The sequence below is a fragment of the Lepidothrix coronata genome, unplaced genomic scaffold (genome assembly GCF_001604755.1).
Source record: "Lepidothrix coronata isolate B3197 unplaced genomic scaffold, Lepidothrix_coronata-1.0 Scaffold545, whole genome shotgun sequence".
Taxonomy (NCBI): Eukaryota; Metazoa; Chordata; class Aves; order Passeriformes; family Pipridae; genus Lepidothrix; species Lepidothrix coronata.
In genome coordinates this window covers 15,342-16,754 of record NW_016690725.1, presented here as the reverse complement: position 1 = coordinate 16,754, position 1,413 = coordinate 15,342, and the positions used below count along the sequence as shown (strand labels likewise).

Sequence of the window (1,413 nt, the reverse complement as noted above, 5' to 3'; positions counted from 1 at the left end):
CGACTTCATCCCTTCTCCAAAGGCTTTTCCAGGAGGTCCCACCAAACCTCCCCTTCCCTTCAGGTCCATCCCAACACGGATCCCAGTCCCTGCTCCACAACTTCATCCCTTCTCCAAAGGCTTTTCCAGGAGGTCCCACCAAACCTCCCCTTCCCTTCAGGCCCATCCCAACACAGATCCCAGTCTCTGCTCCTCAACTTCATCCCTTTTCCAAAGGCTCTTCCAGGAGGTCCCACCAAACCTCCCCTTCCCTTTGGGTCCATCCCAACATGGATCCCGGTCCCTGCTCCACAACTTCATCCCTTTTCCAAAGGCTTTTCCAGGAGATTCCACCAAACCTCCCCTTCATCCCAGCACAGATCCCGGCCCCTGCCCCTCGATTTCATCCCGTTTTCCCCCCGTTCTCCCCCCAGCTCTGAGCCGTCCCGCCCCGCCGCCGCTATGGGAGACTCAGGCGCGGATCCCGATCCCCGCCGGGGGCCGGGCCCGGATCCGGCGCCCCAAGGGAACAACGGGGGGACGTCCCTGAGCGTCATCTCCGAGGGCGTGGGCGAGCTGGCCCTCATCGACCCCGAGGTGGCCCAGAAGGCCTGCGAGGAGGTGCTGGAGAAGGTGAAGCTGCTGCACGGGGCCGTCCCCAACGGGGACGCCGGCGAGGGCTGCGAGATCCGCTGCCTGGACGAGCCCCGCATCCGCGAGGAGGACGAGGAGGGCGCGGCCAACACGGTGAAGACGGCGCGGCGGCGGCAGAAGAACAACTCGGCCAAGCAGTCGTGGCTCCTGCGGCTCTTCGAGTCGAAGCTCTTCGACATCTCCATGGCCATCTCCTACCTGTACAACTCCAAGGAGCCCGGCGTGCAGGCCTACATCGGCAACCGGCTCTTCTGCTTCCGCCACGAGGACGTGGACTTCTACCTCCCGCAGCTGCTCAACATGTACATCCACATGGACGAGGACGTGGGCGACGCCATCAAGCCCTACATCGTCCACCGCTGCCGCCAGAGCGTCGACTTCTCGCTGCAGTGCGCGCTGCTGCTGGGGGCCCTCTCCTCGGACATGCACATCTCCACCCAGCGCCACTCCCGCGGCACCAAACTGCGCCGCCTCATCCTCTCCGACGAGCTCAAGCCCAGCTCGGCCCAGGGGCAGCAGCGGCGCCGGGAGCTGCCCCCCTCCTCCTCCTCCTCCTCCTCCTCGGTGGTGGGGGCGCCGGGGCCGGGCCAGGACGGCACGACGGGGCTGTCGCCCTCCAAGAGGACTCACCAGAGGTCCAAGTCGGACGCCACGGCCTCCATCAGCCTGAGCAGCAACCTGAAACGCACGGCCAGCAACCCCAAGGTGGAGAGCGACGAGGAGGTGAGGCCGGGGGGGCGCAGGGCTGAGTTTGGGGGCTGCAGGGCTGAGTTTGGGGGC

At 65.9% G+C, this 1,413-nt stretch overlaps 1 protein-coding gene across 1 annotated transcript in view; it reads left to right on the top strand.

Annotated features, from left to right (window-relative positions):
* Nucleotides 1–416: 416 nt before the first annotated feature.
* PI4KB (phosphatidylinositol 4-kinase beta) overlaps nt 417–1,413 on the top strand; it is a 13,476-nt gene continuing 12,479 nt past the window's right edge. The window contains exon 1 of the mRNA XM_017839892.1: nt 417–1,356. Coding sequence (XP_017695381.1) covers nt 442–1,356 — 915 coding nt within the window. The 5' untranslated portion in view covers nt 417–441. The remainder of the gene's footprint in view (nt 1,357–1,413) is intronic.